Below are 24,722 nucleotides of genomic sequence, written 5' to 3' on the forward strand. Positions count from 1 at the left end.
TCAGGTCTTGCACCCACTAAAAATCTACTTGATACCAGTTTTAACAGACTGGCTTAATGAGCAGCAGCACAGTGGCATGGTGGTTAGCAGTACTGCATCACAGCTAGAACAACACCTAAAAGGTCTGGGTTTGAGTTCCACTTGGACCTCTTGCTGTGTAGAGTTTGAACGAGTAGATATTTGGTCTTTGGGTTTGTTTTTTGTTCACCCTCTGGTTCTCTACTTGTACAGTTTTTTATTGTTCCATGGACAAATGTTATTTGTAAATGTTAATGTACCAGTGTTCAGCAGGGCTGAGTTTTATCATGTTTGTTTATTTACCAAATTTAAACAGACACAGTTCAACATCATAAAAAATATAATTACTACAGGCAGCACGGTGGCGTGGTGGTTAACACTGCTGCCTCACAGCTAGAATAGCTATCTAATGATCTGGGTTTGTTTCCACCTTCGCCCGGGCCTCTTTCTGTGCACAGTTTGCATGTTCTCCCTGTGTCTGTGTGGCTCTGCAGGGGGTTAGGTTAATTGGGCACTCTAAATTGCCCACAGGTGTGAATGGTTGGTTGTCTCTCTCTGTGTTAGCTCTGCAACAGGCTGGTGACCTTTATTGGGTGTAATCTGCGTCTCGCCTTATGTCGGCTGAGATGACATAACCCCCCCCCTCCAAAAAAAAAAGGATAGGGGATGAGGTTTGATGGAAAAATATATGTGATGATTGATTAAAGGACATATTTTAATTTGTCCGAAACTATAAAAGATAAGTTTGGTCAATTAGAACATACAATTTAGTTCAATTTAGTTCAATAAATGGATGGTGAATGATTGCTTAAACTAAGTATCTTCAGTTACTGAAACTCTGACATTAGTACATTCAACTTAAATCTTCCATTCTATTCCAAAAGGGCCTCAAGTACATTGAACACTGCACTTACTCAACTGTTTCATTACTTAAAAACTTTAAGGCAGTGAGTTACCTTGTTTTTATTTTTAAGTAGATTCAGCTTATTCGGGTTTACAGTGTGGTAGGATTTCTCTGTCAGCCACTTCTTCTATCTGCTGTTGGTACATGCCGTGCAGAGGCCTGTCCTTTCATGATGGTTAGTGATAAAGTTAATAACTTTGTTGACAGCCAAATGTATATAAGGTGAGTCTAGGAGATTTACTATGATCCAGAGAAATGCCAGCAGGATACTGGCTGACTCACTGAGTGGCGAAAAGTAAACAGGAGAGAGACAACAATAAAAACTACACACCCCAGAGACCTCAACACAAATAATTAGCTCAGTGTATGCACAATTATTCAGGGTAATCCAAAAATCCAGGCTTCACACTGCTCTAAATCCTCACTGATCCTATCACTAAGGCACAGAAGCCACACCCACCTGCCTTTGCAAACCTTCTGTTTAAGAGGAGCAGCCAATCAGAGCAAGGTTGGCTAATAGAGGGAAGAGCTAGATGGACTTGTTTCAGGCAGAGATTACTGTATCAGGAGATTCCCTTTAGCTGTAATATTACAGTATGACATGTATTTAGGTTCACTCACTGTCCCAGCTGTATGTACTGTACTCTCACTGGTATTATGGGGGATTTCTGGACACTTGGGCAGCACCAATGGGCAGATAAATATTAGTTAATGTGAATTATACAAAGCTGCTCTAGTAGAGTCCCTGAATAAAAATGCATGGAGTTGGACATTTGCTATTTTACTGTATGACAGTGCCATAAAAGCAAAACTGAGACTATGAATGAATTTGTCTGTGTCGCAGTTGTAATCTGAAGTGTTATTCAACAATTACTGAGATATTAACTTATTTTACTTACTGAGAGTGACAAACAGTGAGACGGTGACCTAATGAGGGAAGGTCCACAGAGATATGACTAACAAAGATCACTTTTTCCTCCTTATGTGGCAATGAACTCAGTGTTTTGCTACAACAAACCCTTTTCCAGGATAAAGGAGCATTTGTTCCACTAAAGCTCAAGGAATGAGGAAAAAAACTGATACTGATATTTTCACAATCTCGTAGCACAATCACAGGATCTCCTGCAGACACGACTGCACCAGTTACAAGGAAGTTCACAGGAAGATGACTTGGTGATTTCCAGTGAACTTTTCTAGGGGGAAAAGAGTATTATTTGTTCAGGGTTTTTTTAGGGCCCGAGCACGAAATGTGCGAAGGCCCTATTGTAATTGCTCCGTTTATTATTATTTTTTTTATTTAGGCAAATGAATTGGCTTTTTGGGGGCTTTATCATATTCAAGAACTCATGAAACTTTGCACATGCATCACACCTGGTGAAAATGTAAGTATTTTAATGGCCTTGGGCAAGGGCGCGCCAAAATGCCTCAGTAGCGCCCCCTAAAGTCGAGCCCCACCGCTGTGTTTCACGTACATTTATGAAACTTGCTATCATATCCAGACACAAAAAAATCCTCTTGGAGCCATACCCTAAACCCAACAGGAAGTCCGCCATTTTGACTCAAACATGCAAATTTGGCGATTTGCACCCTTCAGACTTTCTCTAATAACTGAAAGGTTTTGGATGTTATCAACTTCATATTTGCTGTGTTTACTCTACACACCAAGGGGAATGTACATTTAAAAAATGGTGAGTTTTTGACAAGGGGGCGTGGCCCCTATGCCCCCTTGAATTTTGATCATTCGCCATGAAATTTTGATTAGCTCTCATTCATATCTACATAATCCAATCTGGATCAAACTTTCTCAGTAGGAGCAGGGTCCAGCCCTGAACACATACATATGACAATATTTTTTGACCATTGCAGCGCTACCTAGTGGGAGGAGGAAATGTCATGGTTTACACTGTGAGGTCCAGCTCCAAGGTGGTTGAGCAAAACCATCTCAGATTTCCCCTGGAAAGCCTTAAGGAGTTGCTCTTACAAAGGGCATGACCCTGGTGGGAGGGAAAAGTTGGATGTTTCACCATGAACACATAAATGGATGTAAATCAAAGCCATATTGCCCAATCTGCCTCAAACTTTAGTGGTTTGATAAGCCCCCTGCCCTGAACACATTGATATGCATAAAGTCCATAAATGTTAGAGCGACACCTAGTGGCAGCTCGAAGTATCAAAAAATAGCATGTTTTTTGGGTAGCCCCGGAGCTACATTTTATCTACAGCTCTGAAACACTCATGTAACATCCTAAGACAGACAAAAAAGTATCTTGGACCCATACCCGAAACCCTACAGGAAGTCAGCCATCTTCAATTGAATGTGTCAATTTTGCTGTTTCCATGCCTGCTATTTGAATGAACTCCTCCTAGGGCATTTGACCCAGTGTCTATTAATTACATGATAAGGAGGAACAATGCATTGATGAAATACTTCCTGGGGTTAAGTTAATTGCCCATAGGTGTGCCTGTGAGTGTGAATGGCTACTTGTCTCTGTGTGTTAGCCTGCTGTCCTATCACAGCTAGGCTCCAGCATATAAAAACCATAAATCGAACTGAAACACATGAAACACTCTGTTCCTAAAATCTGTTTATTGAACATAATGAAGAATTTAAAGCCTTTGAAAGAACACAAGTGAAGTGAAACCAAAGAAAATCAGTGATGAGAGTTCAGAGTTCAGTTTAAATGTGGAGTAAAAACAGTGACAGAGATGGTGGAGCTCAGCAGAGAACACAGAGCAGCTCTGTGAGGCTGTGGATCCTCTTCATAAACAGCTGTAACATCAGGTACAGATCAGGCTTCTTGATCATCTCTCTACAGGACTTTGCTCAAAGAAATTACAGAAGGAAAACATATAGAACACATTTGAAAGATGATCACATTTACATTTTAATTCCACCTGTCAAAGTTATAATGAAATATTCTTGTTGTCTGTCTGCTCATGATGTCATTCTTCACTTAAACAGTTTACCAAACTTGTACCACTGAGCTAATCTGGTTCCTTCATCCACTCTGCTTCTCTTCTCCTCCAGCTTCTGGACCTTCTCTCTGTCTCCTTCCTCCTTCATCTTCTCAATCAGGAAGTCCAGGTGGTCAAGAGTGGATGCTGAATCAGCTTTCAGGGCGATCTGCTCCAGTTTGAGGACATATTGGTAGGACTCATCCAGTAACTGCTTCTTCTCTGTTATCAGTCGGTTCATTTCTTCATTCAGATTTTCCAAAAAACTCAACTTGTACTTACTTTCTGATTTATTCTTCTCAAACTTCTCTTTCAGATGATTCAAAGTCTTCTCAACGCTCCTTGTTTTGGTCACATAGATCCACTCTTCTTTCACATGATCTGATACAGGACACTTGTTGGTACAAACGGTACAGCAGCCATCTTTCATGACCGCACAGCTTTCAGGATTATTGGCCCATGTGCAGTCTTTAGGATAGTGACAGGTTTCTTCACAGTGTGTACAGTTAACAGCTGCTACATAGAACCACCCAAAGAACCACCACCTCTGACCTGTGAAATCTTCTTTATCTTTGTAGACCTCATTAACTTTTATTTTGAAGTTCTTATTCTTCTTCATCTCTTCTTCATTTTTCTTCAGAGCTTCTTGAATCTGTTTGATTTCTTCCTGTTTCTGTTCAGTGGTCTTAATTCTGTCTTTCAGGTTTTCGATGCAGGCCTTCAGTCTGATGCGTGAATTCATGACTTCAACTGTTTTCTTTGTGTTTTGAGGTGCAGTTTTTGTTACAAAGGCAGTGAATTGACTCATTCCCCTCTTTGATACTTTCCATGCAAACTCCAAACTCATCTCATTTTCTTCTGTTCTCTGTTCTTTCTGTAGGCTATTAAACAGGAAGTGAGTTGGTTGATTCTTCTCATTTCTGGCACATTTAATACCAGCATCTTCAAGAGCTTGGAGAGCATTTTTAGGTGTTACTCCGTCTGAGTGTGTGATGAGAGCTACAATGTTTTTCTCCACATCGTTTCCAAACAGAGACATCACTGAATTGAAGATGTACCTCAGTCGGTCACTCACTCGATTCTCACTCGCCTTTATCACCAGACCCACTGCAGTAACCTCACGAACTCCATCATCTGATCGAAACAAGTCAAATAACCTCTTTATGACGATGTCATCTTTATCAGTGCCTCTGGTGTCTCCATATCCAGGAGTATCGATGATGGTCAGAGAGTAGGGCAGAGTTTCATCTTCAAACCCAAAGATCTCATACACGATCACATCTGATGTCTGACTTTCTGTCTGCTTTCTCTTCTCATCCTCCACGATCTGAAACCAGACCTCATCCTCAAACTTCACTCCTATGCTGTAGTTGAGCAGAGAGTTGATCAGAGTAGATTTTCCTGTTCCTGTTTCACCCACAAGTAAGATGGTTTTATTTATCTTGTTTGGATTTCTTTCACCAACAGTCAGTCTGGTCAGATAATCAGTTTTCTTTTTTTCTGGTTTCAGCTGGTAGACAGCAGGAGGTCCTGAAGAGATCAGAATACTTTGGGAGATGAAGTTCTTGTATTTAGCTGAGATATTCCTAAAAGGCAAAAGTAAAAACTAACTTAGTACACGTTTATGTAATAGTAATGATGATACATTTTTATTTTCGATCATTCAGTTTCTGATTTTCGACCCTAAAAATTCAATCTACAGATGTTATGGACCATCTAAATGTCAGAGCAGTACACTTCTGACACACAAACACTGACAGCTGCATTCAGTTTTTAGATTTGTATTTAACTTTGTTGGATTGCCTTTTTATTATCTTCTTTGAATGCTTTGATTTGCTTCAGTGGATCAGGAGAGCATTTTATGCTACAGGAACCTTTACAGGGTTAGATGAGATGCTGCAGTGGTGATGACAGCAGATTTGGTGATGGGTTTCAAATGTGGGTTAAATGTAAGTGAGGAATCAGAGAAGATGCTCAGAGAGGAGGAAGAAACCATGTGGATCAGGGAGAGCAGAGTCTTCACTGCTGCTCATCAGTGATCTTCACGAAACATAGACTTAAGACCCATCTTCTTAGACAAGGTTTGAATTAATATTTTTCTGATTGTTCCTCACATTAAATATTCCATGTTTCCTGAAATGTGATGTTATTAGAACCTTTCTGTAGTTTAATTTCAGTTCTTTAGTGCCGTGTGTTTTTCTGTTATTAATAATTACCCCATGCATGTCAGTGACCCAGTTTCCAAAAAGTTGTGATTTTAAGGAAAATATAAATAATACAACTTGTCTGTGTCTCAAGAGCCTGAAAAACGTGACTGGACTTCTTTCATTTTTTTGTTTGATTTTTTTGAAGATGTTTCATGTCTCATCCAAGAGGCTCCTTCAGTTCTAAAACCCCAAATAGTCCCAGGTATTTAAACCCTAGTGGGGGTTGTAACCAGGGGCGGACTGGCATACAGTACTACCGGGGATTTCCCCGGTGGGCCGATGGGTTAGTGGGCCGCCGGCTGTTTAACTCAGGTGCCGTTTACACGAGACCGTTTTCATTTTGAAACGGTGTCGTTTTGATGCGTTTCGGCCTTGCGTTTACACGACAACGGTGTCGTTTTGATGCGTTTCGCCCTTCTGTTTACACGACAACAGAGTGAAAATGATGTGTTTCAGAAACGGGGTCCAGAGTGGAGCATTTCAGAAACGCACCGGCTTGCGTTTTCGTGTAAACACTTGAAACCGGGGTGATTTGAAAACGCTCGACTCGCACATGCGCACTATGGTTGCGACGGCCAGTTTTTCGCGCACGCGCAAACTGATAAACAGTACTCGCGGATTCACGAGTGCTTCTTATGCTTTTCCTGTGTTTTTACCGTTTTGTAATTCAGCGTTGTGTGCAGCAGCGATCCAACCTCATCATCTGTCCACACAAAACCTCTCACATTGGCCGTTTTGTAAGTAATGAACAATTTGCCGCACTACCTACTGTGTCACTCCACGCATGCGCGTCTTGCGTAAACAAACTGCAAAGAGAAAACCAACGCCAACTTGTGGCTTGGCATGGGAACTACATCGTTTTCATCGTTTCACATGTCCTCGTGTAAACGCGGATCGTTTCTGAAACGCCATCGTGTAAACGAAAGGCTGAAACGCATCAAAACGACACCGTTTCCAGTGAAAACGGCTTCGTGTAAACGGCACCTCAGTCCGTGGAGGAGCCATTGCCGCGCACTGCGGCCCCGGCCCATAGTCACGCTGCTGTTTAACGGTGCCTATTACCTCTCCCCCGCTCCAGTCAGGCAAATCTGCTTAGCGCGCGGCCGCGGAATGAGCCTGTAAACACATGAACGAGCATGCCGGCCAGCTGATGCGGGCTGACGGCATGCAGCGGAGATCAGAAAAAAAAAAAAACTTGTCCCAGAAAATCCGGGCCGGACTACGAAAACATACAGCAGCTGTGTCACTTATTAATACAAGTAGTCACGAACTGGAAAAGCCTTGTCTATACTAATGCCACATTAATTACATCTCCCTTCTCTCTTCCCATGAGTGACAAGTCAAGAGAGAGACGCCAGTTGCACACTGACACTGCTGAGGGGGTCTAACTCATCATGTGATCCCTCCGCGACACTGTTGACACTACTGAAACGTGAAAAAATAAGTCCGCATTGCCATAAAGATGGAGCAGTCTAAGCCAGGGTCTAAACAAACGACGAAACGTAAAGGTGGCGCTGAAAGCTGAGAGAGAAAAAAAGAAAAGCTCTCAAGGATAGTGCAGCAACTAATTTTAAAATTGCTGACTTGTTTGGTGGTCCGTCCTCAAGTTCTGGGTCAAGACATGATGAGAGGTCAGAGGCTACTGCAGTTGTTTTTCCCCTGTATTTTGTCAGGGTCAAGTTGTTAAGTGTGTTAGTTATTTTGTTATGCCATATTATTGTATTATTGTAATCATATTATTGCTGGAAGTAATATTGTCCATATGACAATAAACGTCATATACACTACGTGCCATGTATAGATTCATATACAGTATACACACACACACACACACATACAGATATATATATAGTGGGCCAGTCTGTCAGGAACTCCCGGGCCACTTTTTCTACCCAGTCCGCCCCTGGTTGTAACCTTTGGAGGTGGTTGTTGATCCACTATTATTCATGTGCATCATCATCACAGGAGCCAATGTGTGAAAAAAGGCATGGGTCATTACCAGCAGGGGTTTCAGGTGAAACCACTGTGTGACCTTGCCCCACGCAGGGGCGCAGCTATATACTTTCTGAGGTGTATGCGGAGTTGCGGACACATTTTTAGGCGCCCCCCCCCCCCCCCCACAGGGGCGGGGGTGGTAATGCTAATTAGCAAGCTAATACTAACCGCTAAAAGCTGCTCCCGATTGTTAATTGAGTGAAGGGGCCTACACATGTAACCAAAAAGCACATCTAAACCATAATCACAGTCTTTGTGAACCTGTAGTTACATTTCTCATGTTCATGTCATTTTTCTTAAAGGCCTTTCACAGCTCCACTGGTGCTGAAAACTAATGTTTGACTATGGCTTTCTGAATACAGCTATCGATTATTTTCAGAATCGAGTATTGTATCAATTATTCCATCAATTAATCAAGTAATCGGATAAGAAATAATTTTTCATACTAACAATTCATCTGCACATTTTAACTTCCGCACTGCAGTTTTTCTCTATGTCACATGTGTCAGACTCAAGGTCTGCGGGCCACTTCCGGCCCACAATCTAACTTTATACGGCCAGCAAGATGATTTCATATAGTTATTATTAATAGCCCGCGGGTAAATGTGCTCCCACCACTTATACTACAAATTCCACGCACTGCAGCAGCTGCCGGCAGGCCAACAACTGTGCGCTAACCCGTTTTCCCTATTGCCGATTGATCAGTGATCAGGGGATAAAACATCGGTCAGCACTTTTTACAGTGACATTTAAGCTGCCTGACACCCCAAAAATGACCCAATGAAAAGTGGAAAACAGGGATTTTCCAAACAGGGGGAAGGCAAAAGACCTGAACCCTGACATCGGAGGTAAACCATCTGTCTCTTTTCCTCACTTGCGCTGCGGGGAAAGAGCGGATTGGTGGGACAGATACGGAAAAGATGAAGAGGAGACCTGCACAGGTGAGCTGACAGTGCATCACTGCGTCACACAGCAGGAAACGGTGCGCAGCAAAGTCCTGAAGACAGAACGCGTCATAAACAGCGAAACACAGACAGGGAACTTTGTAAAAGGCATTTTCAGTCTTTTCTGGAGTAAATAGCTTCTGAATTTGGTGACGCGCCTTATTACACAGGTGCGATGAGCTGCCTGAGGAAATCTGTCAGTTCATAGAAAGTGAAGGAAAAGCCTCAGCAGGGCTCCGGGATGAAAGGTGGCTGAGAGTCGACTTTTCTCATGAAGCATCATAATGCGTCCCTGCAGCTTTGGGGACTGGACCGCGTGATAACTTGTCTCCACCGCTGTGTTTGCAGCTGCGCTATTTGCTGATAAACTGGACACACTGCAGTTTATGCAGCGTTTTTCCGACTGTGAAGCGCAGAAATTCACATTACAGTTTTTACCTGAAAAATTTGCAACTTTTCATCAGTTTGAAATATATTCATTTTTCCTAATGTGATTTTTGAAGGATAATATAATTTTATATTTTATTTAATGTGTTGAGGAAAAAAGCTGCTGTATTCTGGCCATTCAAATTTATTTTACTGATTTAAATAAATCCTGTTTGCTAAATGCAGAGACAGCAGAGCTCCGAAAGTGAAGCGTCTCAGCCTGGCGCCGCGCCTCGCGATCAACCACTAGCTAGAACACTACACACACACACACACACACACACACAAAACGCACCATCCGCATCCTCTCAACGTTTACTGTGTTCATGTGTGCAGATCACTTATTCATGGACTTATAAAATACAAGACTTCTATGACATAATTTACCGACTGTCTTTAAATGGGACAGGAGGAGGGGAGGTGAAGGAGCACAGGGGCGCCTAATCAGCGCAGCGCCTCTGTTATTGATCATGTCATATGCACAGATGTTAAATACAGAAAATGCAACTAGAGAAATATTTTCCCACATCGTTTTGGCGCCCCCCTCTTGTGCGGCGCCCCTATGCATTGCATATAGTGCATACCCCCTTTTTGCGCCACTGGCCCCACGCTATCATGTGACCTATTGAGGTCACCTGAAGTAAGTTGTGAGTTAGGGTTGAGGCGCCTGGGAAGGGAAATAAATAAAAGAAGCACATTGATTTTTTTATGAAATGTCAGTACTTAAGCATTTAATTCTGATCTTAAAGTACGTCACTGCACTGAAACTACACCTTTGAATTAATTAATTTTAATAATCACTCTTCTGGGATTTTAGTACTTTTAGGCTTCAGAGCTGCATTTGATAACATGGATCACGGTATCCTCATCTCCAGGATTCAGGAATGTGCTGGAAATATGTAAATTCCTCTCAGGTTTGATCTCATTATTATTTTTTTAATGCCATCTTGTGTTACTGCTTTTGACAAAGTGATTTATATTTGCATTCGTATTATAGTATTGTTGTTTGTTTCTTTGTCGGTGCATGGGTCAGCACCTCATTACTGTTCTGATCTTTTAATCTTTCCAGCGTGATCACTGAGATCTGCTGATCAGAATCTCCTGATCCACATTAAACACGCCGGAAATTTTTTTTGAGCTGTTTTGGTTTATATCTTTATATGTTTGATTGTCATCATGCTCTGTTATCACTTTAATGCAAATAAATGGATTTTATTTTCAAATGATTAAAACACTGTTTTCTTGTTTAAAATGGGACAAAAACAACAAACAACAAAACTGAGAAGTTAGATTTAAACCAAGATAAAAATTTTTTTAGAAAATGAATAGAATGTTTTATAAAAGCTGGGACATGAGTAGCAAAAGACTTGAAGATTTTAGTTTTAACCATTTAGGATTAATTCTTTTTTTTTTAAGAATTTGTGGATTCCAACATCTACAGTTCATAATATTAAATGACTGAGAGAATACTGAGGCTGAAAACAGATCTTTAAGCAGCATGGCATCAAAACAGACCTGATGCTGAAAGAAAAACATGGGCTGTCAATCAAAGTTTAGAGGTGTGTAGTTTAGATCAGGTGTGGTCTGAAAATGAGCACTGACTGTCAAAAAGCCTTTTTCTGCCCCTGTAACAGTAACAGCTGGAGGTAGAGATTGAGCAGAGCTACAAATACTAGATTGGCAGATCTTGAAGGTCTATGACAGCAAGAATTTAGCAGTAAAATTGTAGTGGCCTGCTACGCCCCACCTCACAGGGACAGAAAAACAAAGTCTGCCATAACGGTCAGGTTTATGAACAAGAAGCTGATTCTAACATGAACATCTAACAAAAAAAACTTATGGGAACAAGAACAAGGAATCAAAAATAGTGATGAAAGAATGCAAAGACGGATGAAAATGGGGAACTATAAAATCTTGTCTGCTTGCATTGTCAGCACAAGCTGAGGAACAAGACTGTGTGGATGATCAGTTATACAGAAAACATGAATTATAAATTTCTAGATTTGTGTGAACAGATAAACTAAGAATAATGGAAAATGCTCTGTCAATAATACACTGCAGCTGTAGAGGCCTCTATAGAGACTCCAAAGCTCACTTTAATGGTGGCTGTATGTGAGCTGTTTATGATTGACAGGATCAATAGTAAAGGAGGAGGAGTTACTCTGTATGTTGCTGCACCTCTGAGATGAAGAATTTGAAATCTGATCCCGCTTAAGCAGAAAAATGGTAAAAGAAGAAAACTGAAGATGAAAAATGTGCACACAATCAAAGTTAGATGTAGACTCACTGGAGGAGGAGCTGTGGAGCAATTTTGCTACTTCTGTCCTGCTGGCTTAGCTAGCCCCCACTAACATGATAAGTTATCCAGCTCAGCTATCTGGCAGTGACTCTTAGTATGCAAATAAAACCAGCTTTAAACAGCATGTGCTCTATGACAGGCTAAAATGAAACTGTCATGTGACTGGACTGTGCTGTGAGACTGATGGACTGAAGTGTCAGATTATAGTGAGCTACAGAGCATTTTGTTTGGTCAGAATTACACTTTGTGGAATGCAGGATGCAGAGTTTCCCATATCTCTACATATTCTAATATCAACCTTATTCACCACATCAGACCTGATGTTTTTTTTAGAGAATTGTAAAGGGTAAATCGTTTAATTCTAAGCTGCACACCTGCACTCACCTCCTCTCTCTATCTCCTCTTTCTTTGACCACCGTGATCAACTCTCTGTGCATCATTTAGTGCTCATCATTAACTTACTGCTGCTTTTATTAATTTCAAGAGATAAAAGCAGAAAACTTTGAAATTAGATGCATACTTTAAAGGGACACTGAATGTTGTTATATAACTAACGATTAGTTATAATTATTAAACATTATGAATATTTATGTTCTTATTGTAGATAATGTGCTATTTTGTTTTATTTTTTTGGTTCTTTGCACACTCATATGGATGCTGGTTACATTTTATTCTGAGTAATGGTTTCATTCATTTTCTGTTTTTTTTTTTAGATGGAAAGGTGTTGTTATGTTTTGTGTTGAAGAACATTATTGCCTAAATTTAAAAGTTGCATTTTTGAGGAAAATGCTGCATCTGTTGCTTTTATGGGCATAGAGGAACCTAATTATTTATTGCATTATTTATCTCTAAGTTTAAAATGCTTGGGTCATCTGGAGATTTGAATTTGAGGTTCAAATATGAAGCCTGTTTTCTTCTTAAAATAGCCATTTTTTATCTTAAAGGCTTTGAACTCCGCCGATCATAGTTTTAAAAATAGGATCTCCCAAGCAGAATCTTGGGCCCTCAAAAAGCTGGAAACAGCTAGAATCTAGAAACATTTAATTGATTAAAGCTGAGATAAATATCTGTTCTTGACCATAATAAAACAATTTGTCTTCTTTTACTATTTTTACCATTTTACTATTTTTTTTACAGACTTATTAGAAATTTTTGTGATGTTTTTCTTTTGGCCAAATTTGATATAACCTGATTTTATTTCAGATAAATTATGTTTAAGATTATTTCATCTATTTTTTTTTTATTTTATTGTATTTTATTTTATTTTAATGTACTTTTCTCCTACTGAAGGACCATTACATTTTTTATGAATTTACTTGATATTTGTCACTTTAATTCATTTTTAAATTTATTATTGGCGCAAATTAAATTTTTGGTCTCATGTCAATTATCTGTCAATCATGTTGAACTGCACTAAACTGCCTTAAAGGTGATTACAATTATAAATAATATAATTATAAAGATTATAATGAACACATCAATGAACAATTTATTAAACCCCATCTGTAAAAATTTTATGATTTAGTTGATCCTGACACTACACCAAAAAAGCACAAAATAAAAAAATAAAATAATCTCCTTGTAATGTTTATTAATTTTAGTTAAAGAGATAAATGATAAATTAACCCTAACCCATTAAAAAAAAAGCAGGTTGGATATTAATTTACATGTGTATCTGAAACAGTTTAAACGCGTAGATAATTTTAACTATGTATGATGACATATTAGAACATGAAGCTAGCATTTTGTTTTATCTGTTAACTGTACTTATTGTACTTACAAAGCCATGGTGATGATCTCCACAGAGTCAGTGAAGTCTGGTCTCTGGATTAAAACAAACAAAATTAACTGAAGAACTGTAAAACTGTTAAAATAGATCAAACAGAGCTTTTACAGGCATATTCTCAAACTTTAATCACTGATAAACATAGCAGACTTTTGAAAAGGTCTGCTGCGCCAACATTTGTGAAAACGTGATTTTTACCTGCTGTTAGTTTCAGGAAGCTCTCTGATGCTGCAGAGGCAGAAAGAGCAGAGACGAGTGAGAGCGCAACGTTTTTATATGCCTGCAGCCTCATATTGAAAGTGAAACACAAAGAGCAGAGAGGAGTGTGAGTTCATAAGACCATCAATAACCACGTGACTTCTTTGAAACACCAGACTTATCTGGAGTAAATCAATCAATTGTAATTTTCAGAACTCCACTACAGTCAGGCAACATTAGATATTTAGACAGAAATCTTTCTGCCAGGCTATCAGGCCCATACCTTTGAATCATACTCCTTTTCTAAAAACAATAGAGGATGATCTCACACGTTGGAATGCTCTGTCTATATCTCTCAAGGGAAGGGCTGCCACAGTTAAAATGATGATTCTACCTAAAATCAATTACCTGTTCTCACTGATTCCTGACAAACATTCTGTTGCTTGGTTTAGGTCCTCGAAATTTAAATTTTTTTATGGAAGAATAAGACATAAAGAATAAGTTTAAATACTTTACAAAAGGCAAAACACAGTGGTGGTCTAGAACTTCTAAACTTTTATCACTTCTCAGCCAACAGATTCTAATATATTTTAAACTGGATCAAATCAAGCTTTTTAGACAGGCCATGGCTGGATTTAGAACAAGCTTTTTGTAATCGTGTGACAAGTAAGGCACGTTCTTGTATAACTCAGCACATTTATTTAATGTAGCACATCAGACACAAAACTACACGAAGGAGGAGCACAGTATCGTAACCTATCCGGTCTTTAAGTCTGATGTCATTTCTGGGTCCAGACGCTCCTAAATAAACAGCAATGGCATAACCAATAACTGTTCACTATTAAAGATAATTGTAACATACCTAATCAACTGCAGCCATTTCTGCTTCTCTTTCTCATCGGTAAAATCACAGCTGAGTGTGTTTTTTTCGAGTCAGATCGGTTAAAACAACCAGGGACACAGCATATTGATCACATGACAGTTTGGACCCATAAATGGAATCTACATCATCACTTAACAACCGGATAGCTGTGTCCAAATTGAGGGGCCGCATCCTTCAAAGGCTGCATTTGTAGGCCAATTATGTCACAGCAAGGCGACGAAATATTGTGCAAATGCAAAAAACAGTCCTACATGTTTTTTTAATATGTGCATTGAAGAACAAATCTGGTCAAAAATGACTCCAAGATTTCTCACAGTGTGACTGGAGGTCAAAGTGACGCCATCCAGAGTAAATATCTGGTTTGACACCATGTTTCTAAGATTTGTGGAGCCGAGTACAAGAGCTTCAGTTTTATCTGAATTTAGAAGCAGGAAATTAGAGGTCATCCAGGCCTTTATGTCTTTAAGACATTCCTGCAGTTTAACTAATTGATGTGTGTCATCTGGCTTCATTGATAAGTAAAGCTGAGTATCATCTGCATAACAATGAAAATCGATGCAATGCTTTCTAATAATACTGCCTAAGGGAAGCATGTATAATGTAAATAGAATTGGTCCTAACGCAGAACCCTGTGGAACTCCATAATTAACCTTAGTGTGTGAAGAAGACTCCCCATTTACATGGACAAATTGGAGTCTATTAGATAAATATGATTCAAACTACTGCACTGAGGTCCAACAGGACAAGACCAGAGATGAGTCAGCAACAGAATACTTGTCAGGAATCAAGGAGAACAGGTAATTGATTTTAGGCAGAATCATCATTTTAACTGTGGCAGCCCTTCCCTTGAGAGATATAGACAGAGCATTCCAACGTGTGAGATCATCCTCTATTGTTTTTAGAAAAGGAGTATGATTCAAAGGTATGGGCCTGATAGCTTGGCAGAAAGATTTCTGTCTAAATATCTAATGTTGCCTGACTGTAGTGGAGTTCTGAAAATTACAATTGATTGATTTACTCCAGATAAGTCTGGTGTTTCAAAGAAGTCACGTGGTTATTGATGGTCTTATGAACTCACACTCCTCTCTGCTCTTTGTGTTTCACTTTCAATATGAGGCTGCAGGCATATAAAAACGTTGCGCTCTCACTCGTCTCTGCTCTTTCTGCCTCTGCAGCATCAGAGAGCTTCCTGAAACTAACAGCAAGGTAAAAATCACGTTTTCACAAATGTTGGAGCAGCAGACCTTTTCAAAAGTCTGCTATGTTTATCAGTGATTAATGTTTAAGAATATGCCTGTAAAAGCTCTGTTTGATCTATTTTAACAGTTTTACAGTTCAGTTAATTTTGTTTGTTTTAATCCAGAGACCAGACTTCACTGACTCTGTGGAGATCATCACCATGGCTTGTAAGTACAATAAGTACAGTTAACAGATAAAACAAAATGCTAGCTTCATGTTCTAATATGTCATCATACATACCGTATTTTTCGGACTATACGTCGCTCCGGAGTATAGGTCGCACCAGCCAAAAAATGCATAATAAATTAGAAAAAACATATATAGGTCGCACTGGACTATAAGTCGCACTTTTTGTTGGGGGGGGGGGGGGGGGGGGGGGGTTGATAGAATCTGAGACCCAGAGCAGAAATACCATCTTGAACGGCAATTTAAAATAATAATGGATTAAAGAACAGGACGAACACGGTTACGCCTACGTTACGCTAACGTAACACATTTAGCTACATGACGCACAACGAACACGTGTTCGGTATGTTAACGTAACATTAAGTATTCAGATAACCATAGCATAAAGAACATACTAACAAGTTAACCAAACCATCAATCCATTGAATTCTTCATCCTCGGTGTCACTTCTAAACAATTCCGTACACTCCGTAGACGAAGCGCCGCTTCCTCTTCTGTGTCGCGTTAGTCAGACTCGTCGTCAGCTGCAGTTCCAATTATTCCAGCCTTTCTGAATCCCAACAGGATGGTTTGTCACTGAAGCCCATGTTTTCTTGATCCATCCAATGACTTCCAGGAAAGTTGGGTGGCGCATTCTCCCAGTTGCCGTTAAGCTGTGCTCTCCATCCATCATCCACTGCGCCCACAGGTTACGCAAGACTGCCTTAAAGCTGCAGTTCACGGAGATGTCAAGTGGCTGGAGTATTTTGGTTCATGTGTTATAAATGTCACATATACGTCGCTCCGGAGTATAGGTCGCACCCCCCAGCCAAACTATGAAAAAAAGTGCGACTTATACTCCGGAAAATACGGTAGTTAAAATTATCTACGCGTTTAAACTGTTTCAGATACACATGTAAATTAATATCCAACCTGCTTTTTTTTAATGGGTTAGGGTTAATTTATCATTTATCTCTTTAACTAAAATTAATAAACATTAGAAGGAGATTATTTTATTTTTTTATTTTGTGCTTTTTTGGTGTAGTGTCAGGATCAACTAAATCATAAAATTTTACAGATGGGGTTTAATAAATTGTTCATTGATGTGTTCATTATAATCTTTATAATTATATTATTTATAATTGTAATCACCTTTAAGGCAGTTTAGTGCAGTTCAACATGATTGACAGATAATTGACATGAGACCAAAAATTTAATTTGCGCCAATAATAAATTTAAAAATGAATTAAAGTGACAAATATCAAGTAAATTCATAAAAAATGTAATGGTCCTTCAGTAGGAGAAAAGTACATTAAAATAAAATAAAATACAATAAAATAAAAAAAAAAATTGGATGAAATAATCTTAAACATAATTTATCTGAAATAAAATCAGGTTATATCAAATTTGGCCAAAAGAAAAACATCACAAAAATTTCTAATAAGTCTGTAAAAAAAAATAGTAAAATGGTAAAACTAGTAAAAGAAGACAAATTGTTCTATTATGGTCAAGAACAGATATTTATCTCAGCTTTAATCAATTAAATGTTTCTAGATTCTAGCTGTTTCCAGCTTTTTGAGGGCCCAAGATTCTGCTTGGGAGATCCTATTTTTAAAACTATGATCGGCGGAGTTCAAAGCCTTTAAGATGAAAAATGGCTATTTTAAGAAGAAAACAGGCTTCATATTTGAACCTCAAATTCAAATCTCCAGATGATCCAAGATAGAGATAAATAATACAATAAATAATTAGGTTCCTCTATGCCCATAAAAGCAACAGATGCAGCATTTTCCTCAAAAATGCAACTTTTAAATTTAGGCAATAATGTTCTTCAACACAAAACATAACAACACCTTTCCATCTAAAAAAAAAACAGAAAATGAATGAAACCATTACTCAGAATAAAATGTAACCAGCATCCATATGAGTGTGCAAAGAACCAAAAAATAAAACAAAATAGCACATTATCTACAATAAGAACATATATATTCATAATGTTTAATAATTATAACTAATCGTTAGTTATATAACAACATTCAGTGTCCCTTTAAAGTATGTATCTAATTTCAAAGTTTTCTGCTTTTATCTCTTGAAATTAATAAAAGCAGCAGTAAGTTAATGATGAGCACTAAATGATGCACAGAGAGTTGATCACGGTGGTCAAAGAAAGAGGAGATAGAGAGAGGAGGTGAGTGCAGGTGTGCAGCTTAGAATTAAACGATTTACCCTTTACAATTCTCTAAAAAAACATCAGGTCTGATGTGGTGAATAAGGTTGATATTAGAATATGTAGAGATATGGGAAACTCTGCATCCTGCATTCCACAAAGTGTAATTCTGACCAAACAAATGCTCTGTAGCTCACTATAATCTGACACTTCAGTCCATCAGTCTCACAGCACAGTCCCAGTCACATGACAGTTTCATTTTAGCCTGTCATAGAGCACATGCTGTTTAAAGCTGGTTTTATTTGCATACTAAGAGTCACTGCCAGATAGCTGAGCTGGATAACTTATCATGTTAGTGGGGGCTAGCTAAGCCAGCAGGACAGTGTCGTGTATTTTTATCTTGATGACATCAGTATTTTCTATCAATATTTTTATATCATGTATTGTTATATATATATTAATCACACACTCTAATTAATGGTCACATTATGTATTATTTGTCACCTATATTGTCACTCACACACTGGAGCACTGCATAGGTAGGTGGAAAAGGCCTGCCGCGACCTGGGATTTTTCCATTAAGTAATGCTAGCCCCCACCTTTGTGAGGAGCTTCCCCTTTTACACAGTGCACTTTTGACCCAGCTTCTCCCGAGGGGAGGGCGAGTAGCCGGAGTGAATCCCGAGGGGAGGGGCAGAGGCGCACCTGGACTTCGGAACGTGGGAAAGATGGGTGTTTTGCTAGCCCCCCGAGATCAATTCATAGAACTGTTGCTTAAGGAGCATCTTAATATGTCCCCTCCCCTGATAACAGCTGGAGGAGGTGTGAGATTGGGCTATATAAGGGCATGGCAAACTTGGGAGGGAGCGCTCTTCTTTGCTCTTCCTCTCACCCGTGTTTGCAGCGGCTGCTGGGCTCTCACTCCCGAGAGGGCTTCTGTTTTTTATATTCTGTTAACTCTGGACGTTTATTTCTTTGCTTTTCTACCACCTTATAACAGCACCAAGGCACTCACTCTCGGGAGGCTTTTTGCTTTCTTGCATTTTGTTTAACTTTTTGCTATCTTGTACTTTGTTTAACTTTGTGCTTCAATAAATCCTGGAAACGAAACCTGCTCATCTCCAGTGAGTTTCTGTGAAGTGTGGAGCTTTTCTCAAGGTGCATTTGCTTCCACTGGTCTCCCCTCCGCCTGGTAAGAGCAACAGGGGGAGAGAGCCGCAAAAAAACCCGACAACAGAAGTAGCAAAATTGCTCCACAGCTCCTCCTCCAGTGAGTCTACATCTAACTTTGATTGTGTGCACATTTTTCATCTTCAGTTTTTCTTCTTTTACCATTTTTCTGCTTAAGCGGGATCAGATTTCAAATTCTTCATCTCAGAGGTGCAGCAACATACAGAGTAACTCCTCCTCCTTTACTATTGATCCTGTCAATCATAAACAGCTCACATACAGCCACCATTAAAGTGAGCTTTGGAGTCTCTATAGAGGCCTCTACAGCTGCAGTGTATTATTGACAGAGCATTTTCCATTATTCTTAGTTTATCTGTTCACACAAATCTAGAAATTTATAATTCATGTTTTCTGTATAACTGATCATCCACACAGTCTTGTTCCTCAGCTTGTGTTGACAATGCAAGCAGACAAGATTTTATAGTTCCCCATTTTCATCCGTCTTTGCATTCTTTCATCACTATTTTTGATTCCTTGTTCTTGTTCCCATAAGTTTTGTTTGTTAGATGTTCATGTTAGAATCAGCTTCTTGTTCATAAACCTGACCGTTATGGCAGACTTTGTTTTTCTGTCCCTGTGAGGTGGGGCGTAGCAGGCCACTACAATTTTACTGCTAAATTCTTGCTGTCATAGACCTTCAAGATCTGCCAATCTAGTATTTGTAGCTCTGCTCAATCTCTACCTCCAGCTGTTACTGTTACAGGGGCAGAAAAAGGCTTTTTGACAGTCAGTGCTCATTTTCAGACCACACCTGATCTAAACTACACACCTCTAAACTTTGATTGACAGCCCATGTTTTTCTTTCAGCATCAGGTCTGTTTTGATGCCATGCTGCTTAAAGATCTGTTTTCAGCCTCAGTATTCTCTCAGTCATTTAATATTATGATCTGTAGATGTTGGAATCCACAAATTCTAAAAAAAAAAGAATTAATCCTAAATGGTTAAAACTAAAATCTTCAAGTCTTTTGCTATTCATGTCCCAGCTTTTATAAAACATTCTATTCATTTTCTAAAAATTTTTTTATCTTGGTTTAAATCAAACTTCTCAGTTTTGTTGTTTGTTGTTTTTGTCCCATTTTAAACAAGAAAACAGTGTTTTAATCATTTGAAAATAAAATCCATTTATTTGCATTAAAGTGATAACAGAGCATGATGACAATCAAACATATAAAGATATAAACCAAAACAGCTCAAAAAAAATTTCCGGCGTGTTTAATGTGGATCAGGAGATTCTGATCAGCAGATCTCAGTGATCACGCTGGAAAGATTAAAAGATCAGAACAGTAATGAGGTGCTGACCCATGCACCGACAAAGAAACAAACAACAATACTATAATACGAATGCAAATATAAATCACTTTGTCAAAAGCAGTAACACAAGATGGCATTAAAAAAATAATAATGAGATCAAACCTGAGAGGAATTTACATATTTCCAGCACATTCCTGAATCCTGGAGATGAGGATACCGTGATCCATGTTATCAAATGCAGCTCTGAAGCCTAAAAGTACTAAAATCCCAGAAGAGTGATTATTAAAATTAATTAATTCAAAGGTGTAGTTCAGTGCAGTGACGTACTTTAAGATCAGAATTAAATGCTTAAGTACTGACATTTCATAAAAAAAATCAATGTGCTTCTTTTATTTATTTCCCTTCCCAGGCGCCTCAACCCTAACTCACAACTTACTTCAGGTGACCTCAATAGGTCACATGATAGCGTGGGGCCAGTGGCACAAAAAGGGGGTATGCACTATATCAGAATCAGAATCAGAATCTTTATTGTCATTGTACACAGAAGTTGCACAACGAAATTTAAAATGCATTCCTTTCTAGGTGCCTCAGACAATAAATAATAAAATAATAAAAATATGAGTGATAAAATGATTACTAAAATACAGTGCACAATAGTAAATTAAGATGAATCTAGCCCCAATACACACCAACGCACGCACACAGTCAGCACTACCACCCCACATCACTGTCCAAACCACACAGAGTTCAGTTCAATGATAGCCCTGGCATAAAAGCTGTTCCTCAGTCTGTTTGTTCTGGCCTTCATTGTCCTGAAACGTCTGCCTGATGGCAGAAGCTGAAACAAGGAGTGTCCAGGGTGTGAGGGGTCCTGGAGGATGTTCTGTGCCCTCCTCTGGCAGCGGGCATTGAACAGTTCCTGGAGGGAGGGCAGGGGACAGCCTATGATCTTTTGAGCCGTGTTGATGATTCGCTGGAGTGTTTTCCTGTCTGCTGCTGTGCAGCTGTTGAACCACACGCACAGACAGTAGGTCAGGATGCTCTCTACAGAGCAACGGTAGAAGGACACCAGCAGATTCTGGGTCAGATGGTTGCTCCTAAGAACCCTCAGGAAATGCAGTCTCTGTTGGGCCTTCCTGACAATGCTGGTCGTATTGATACTCCAGGTCAAATCATCCTGCAGATGTACTCCCAGGAACCTAAAATCTGAAACCAGCTCCACTTCATCCCCCTCGATGAACAGAGGTTGAATGACATGTGTTGTCCTCCTAAAGTCTACTACCATCTCCTTTGTCTTAGTGGTGTTCAGGATCAAGTTATTCTCACTGCACCACCTTGACAGCCGCTGCACCTCGTCCCGGTATGCTGACTCATCCCCGCCTGATATGAGCCCCACCACAGTGGTGTCATCCGCAAACTTAATGATGCAGTTACTGGCATGTATGGAGGTGCAGTCATGTGTGTAGAGGGTGAAGAGTAGGGGACTCAGCACACAGCCCTGTGGAGAGCCGGTGCTGAGGCTGATGGCTGAAGAGAGGTGGGGACCTACTCTTACCCTCTGGGAACGGTCTGTCAGGAAGTCCTTGATCCAAAGACAGGTGGAGCGTGGTATCCCCAGATCTGACAGTTTAGTCACCAGTCTGCCAGGAAGGATGGTGTTAAACGCCGAGCTGAAGTCCACAAAGAGCAGCCGAGCGTAGTTCCCCCCCTGCTCCAGGTGAGAGAAGGCAGAGTGGAGGGCCGTGGCAATGGCGTCCTCTGTGGACCGGTTGGCTCTGTAGGCAAACTGGTGGGGGTCTAGTCTGGGGGAGAGACTGGAGATGACGTGAGCCCGGACAAGCTTTTCAAAGCACTTCATAACAATTGGTGTGAGTGCTACTGGCCTGTAGTCATTCAAACCTCTGATAGTGTTCTTCTTGGGGATGGGGACGATAATGGAGGACTTCAGGCAGGAAGGGACAGCAGCCTGGCTCAGGGACTGGTTAAAAATGCTGGTAAAAATACCAGCCAGCTGAGCCGCACAGACCTTCAGTATCCGTCCAGAGACACCATCGGGCCCCACAGCTTTCCTGGGGTTCACAGTTTCCAGCATACGCCTCACCTCTTGCTCTTGCAGCCTGAGGATGCTGCTGCTGCCTGCTGATGGATGTTGGATGGCTGTCTCTGGTTGCTGTACCTCAAAGCGTGCAAAGAAGCTGTTCAGCTCCTCTGCCAGATTGATGTTAGGCTGATCAACTAACAGGCTGGGTTTGTAGTTCAAAATAGGCCGAACCCCTTGCCACACCTGCCTGAAGTCGTGGCTCTGGAAACAGTCCTCAATCCTCCTCTTATACACAGCCTTGGCCTCCCTGATGCCCCTCTTCAGGTTGGCTCTGGGAGCGCTGTAAAGCGCCCCATCACCAGCTCTGAAGGCGATGTTCCTCTCTCTGAGTAAGCTCTGCACCTTTCCATTCATCCATGGCTTTCTATTTGGAAAAACCCGGATATTCTTGTCCACAGTTACAGTGTCGGTGCAGAACTTGATGTAGTCCAGAACAGCCGAGGTGTACTGCTCCAGGTCCTGGTGCTTGAATACGTCCCAGTCAGTTGTTTCAAAGCAGTCCTGCAGCTGTTGAGAGGCACCTTCAGGCCAGGTCTGAACAGTCTTAGATGTAGAAAGAGCAGTTTTGCTGAGGGGGGTGTATGCTGGAATCATAAGCAGGAACAGATGGTCTGACTGGCCCAGATGTGGCAGTGGCACAGCCCTGAAACCCAGCTTGATGTTAGAGTAGACTTTATCCAGTGTGTTGTTCCCTCTTGTAGGGCATTTAACATGCTGATGGAACTTGGGTAGAACAGTCTTTAAATCGACATGGTTAAAGTCTCCTGCAATGATGTGTACAGCCTCAGGATATCTGCTCTGTTGAATGCAAACCGTGTCATGTAAGAGACTAACAGCCGAGTTAGCATTAGCATCAGGGGGAAGATAAACAACAGTGATCAAAACAGCTGTAAACTCACGGGGCAGATAGATGGGCCTGCATTTAACAGTCATGTACTCCAGGTCCGGAGAGCAGTGGCTGTTCACAGTCATACTGTCTGTACACCAGCTGTTGTTTACATACAAGCACACACCCCCTCCTCTGCTCTTACCGGAGGTCCGCATTCTGTCATGCCGGTGCGTTGTCCTGCCGGCTAGCTCGATGGCTGCATCAGGAATGGATGAATGAAGCCAGGTCTCAGTGAACAGCAAAACGCAGCAGTCCTTCACGGTCCTGTTTGTAGCCACCAGCAGTCTCAACTCATCCATTTTATTCGGGAGTGATCTTACATTGGCGAGGAAAACACTGGGTAACGGAGGTCTATGAGGCCGTTTACTAGCCTCTCCAAAACGCCAGCTCTGCCGCCTCTTTTCTGCCTCCTTTCTCTGCGCCGTCTCCGTCTGCGACCCCCCCTCACAGGGATGATGAACCACAAAGAGCCAGGTGGTCTGGCGATGTCCACCGGGATGTTGTGAGAGTGGAGGAAGTCAGCCATAACCGCCTGCTCACTTTGTGCTCCTATATGTAGGAGTTCGTGCCGTCTGTATGTTATAATGTCCGCCCGACATAATGGTGATGTGTTGAGCCACAGTTGAAGCACACATAACAACATACACAATTTCACAGAGCACCGAAAAGGAGAGCACTGAGCCGCTGCGACTATGCGCGCCGCCATCTATATGCAATGCATAGGGGCGCCGCACAAGAGGGGGGCGCCAAAACGATGTGGGAAAATATTTCTCCAGTTGCATTTTCTGTATTTAACAGCTGTGCATATGACATGATCAATAACAGAGGCGCTGCGCTGATTAGGCGCCCCTGTGCTCCTTCACCTCCCCTCCTCCTGTCCCATTTAAAGAGAGTCGGTAAATTATGTCATAGAAGTCTTGTATTTTATAAGTCCATGAATAAGTGATCTGCACACATGAACACAGTAAACGTTGAGAGGATGCGGATGGTGCGTTGTGTGTGTGTGTGTGTGTGTGTGTGTGTGTGTGTGTGTGTGTGTGTGTGTAGTGTTCTAGCTAGTGGTTG

General features: G+C 40.6%; 1 protein-coding gene across 1 annotated transcript; it reads right to left on the bottom strand.

Annotated features, from left to right (window-relative positions):
* Positions 1-3,570: 3,570 nt before the first annotated feature.
* LOC115796685 (uncharacterized) lies at positions 3,571-13,796 on the bottom strand. Its single transcript, XM_030753051.1, has 3 exons — positions 13,733-13,796; positions 13,529-13,572; positions 3,571-5,463 (listed from the first exon to the last, which is right to left on the bottom strand). The coding sequence occupies exons 2-3, from the start codon at positions 13,534-13,536 to the stop codon at positions 3,873-3,875; spliced, it is 1,599 nt and encodes a 532-aa protein (XP_030608911.1). The 5' UTR covers positions 13,537-13,572; positions 13,733-13,796; the 3' UTR covers positions 3,571-3,872.
* Between the last annotated feature and the right edge of the window lie 10,926 nt (positions 13,797-24,722).

The sequence above is a fragment of the Archocentrus centrarchus genome, chromosome 18, assembly GCF_007364275.1.
Source record: "Archocentrus centrarchus isolate MPI-CPG fArcCen1 chromosome 18, fArcCen1, whole genome shotgun sequence".
NCBI lineage: Eukaryota > Metazoa > Chordata > Actinopteri > Cichliformes > Cichlidae > Archocentrus > Archocentrus centrarchus.